General features: G+C 41.5%; 1 protein-coding gene across 1 annotated transcript in view; it reads right to left on the bottom strand.

Annotated features, from left to right (window-relative positions):
- Positions 1–2217, bottom strand: part of hspb8 (heat shock protein b8) — a 14969-nt gene that overhangs the window by 5430 nt on the left and 7322 nt on the right. Inside the window, exon 2 of the mRNA XM_014011157.1 lies at positions 1279–1342. Coding sequence (XP_013866611.1) covers positions 1279–1342 — 64 coding nt within the window. The remainder of the gene's footprint in view (positions 1–1278; positions 1343–2217) is intronic.

The raw sequence follows: 2217 nt of genomic DNA, 5'->3' as shown, positions 1-2217 counted from the left end.
TCCATCCATCCATCCATCCATCCATCCATCCATCCATCCATCCATCCATCCATCCATCCATCCATCCATCCATCCATCCACTTGAGCTTCTACATCCCTGACCAGCTGTCTGTTGCACCATAAACTGTTCCAGTTACTGTGTTTTCTCAACAATTAGCATTTAGTTCTTAAGGATTCTTGATTTCTTTTCTAACTCTGCAGCTGATAGAGAGCTGAATCTTGTAACAAGCCTGCAGATCTCTGCTCACTGTGCCAAAATTAAAGGAGTTTAGGCGACAAGGGCAGACAGAGCTGAATACGTATATTAAAAAAGTGAAAAGGTTTCAGATGTCAGATGTTTGTGAAATTATTCACACTGGATTGTGTTTTTAAGCTTAAAAAATCGCAAAAATTACAATGCTCTATTTCAGACAGGTATCAGAGTCTAAGAAATAAAAAATGGGGTTTGACAAGATTATAAACATTTAAACCACATAGACCTGCATTGAAAATCGTGAATGATTCCAACGATACTTTCAGGACTGCAGGTTTGTGACTCCAGACTTGTTAGGTCCAACCCTTTAACATTTTCTTTCACTTCCAGCACACAAACTCTGAGGAGGAATGGACCCGTAGAGAGAAGTCTGGGATCTATTGAGTCTACATCCAACAGAGAAAATGCACGGTGATTTAGAGTCGTCATGATTTTCTATCAACGGTGCAAATGCAAGCAGAGAATAAGCCCTCAGAGGAATGTTGTCCATTAGGAGAAACTCAGTCCCCATTACCTCCCCATAACAGCCTCCTGAAACGTATCAATCCAGAAAGCACCTTATAAGGACTTTTGTAGCAAAAGCTCTCTGCTGTGATTTGGTAAATATGAAGCTCCAAATAACAGCTTTGTAAATCTGTTGCTTATAATGTTATATAATGTGTGAAAAACAGCAGAATTTATTAAATAACATAAAGAATTCTGCATTTTAGCTTCGAAATCCTCGAGTGGCATTAAAGGGAGTTCTGTTGGATCCGTTATTACGACATGGTCTCTTCACAGTGTGTTTGAGTCGGTCGAAGTGGGACTTTTCACCTCACAGGTGCAGACACAAATCTCTTCAATATTTAGCTGCAAGGTCAAACCGACAGCACACTTCCTTCTACGGTCAACGCCAGAGAAAGTGACGAGATCCACAGCGAAAATCATCCCAAACATGTTCTTATCTGGTGCACGCAGCGTGTTTTATCATGTCATATTTATTATTGTGTAGCCGTTGTTAAAGATGAGCTCACAGCTTCACTCACTGGATTTTCTTTGTGAAATTCTTCGTCACGATTCCTCCTTCCTCTTGTTTCTCTTCGTGTTTTCCTGTTGAAGAAAAAAAAAAACAAGTTGAGCAAGGTTACATGACTAAAGACGTTATGAGTGTGCAATAATTAGCCTCTCCCCATCCAGCATGAGGAAGTGTTTGAATCTCGTACAGAGCTGTTGGTGCAACAGAACTCGGCTCAGCCTCTGCTCAGGGAGAACCGCATCACCGCCATCGTCTGTAAGGCCTGAGTCACTCGACAAGATTTTAAACCAGTCGGCCGATTTTCAAAGACTGAGAGAGCCTGAGGATTAAAAAATCATGGGTCTACCAGGTTTGGTCCTACAGTGTGAGGTGCACAGCCACACGGCAAGAAACAACCCACCACACACGGAAAGATATTTCATTCATGAACATTCAGATGTCAGTTTTTAAATCATGCGAGACTTCCTGAAATTTCGCGAGACTTCATATGTCCGAGGAAAAATCTCACGTGACCTCCAGAGAGGTGATTTCAGAGTAAATAAACATTTGCAACAAGACAGAAACAATGTGGATCGTTTGTGGACTATTTTTACCAGAGGAAAAACAATTCCATAGGACTTTCAACATCCAGCAGACTTTCTGCTGAGTCATGACAGTTTTTGTTGACGTCACCTCGCTTTCTGATTGGCTACATGTCTCATTCAACAGGCTGCGAGCTCGGGGTGAACACTACACACACTGTAATATCAGCCAAAAAATCTAACATGTTGAATATCCCCGATTTGAGGTCGGAGCGGTCCCGACGTCCTTCTGAGCCGACTAGATCACTCTTAACTCACCACCCACGGCAGGAATATCTGATCAGATTATCTTTAGAGCCATCACGATAATCTGGATTTCCTTAAAGAGTAACTTACCCCAAAATTAACTTTTTTTAGCTGATAAACTG

This window comes from Austrofundulus limnaeus, unplaced genomic scaffold (assembly GCF_001266775.1).
Source record: "Austrofundulus limnaeus strain Quisiro unplaced genomic scaffold, Austrofundulus_limnaeus-1.0 Scaffold77, whole genome shotgun sequence".
Taxonomy (NCBI): Eukaryota; Metazoa; Chordata; class Actinopteri; order Cyprinodontiformes; family Rivulidae; genus Austrofundulus; species Austrofundulus limnaeus.
Note: the sequence above shows the minus strand (reverse complement) of the source record. Positions and strands in the feature narration are given on the sequence as shown.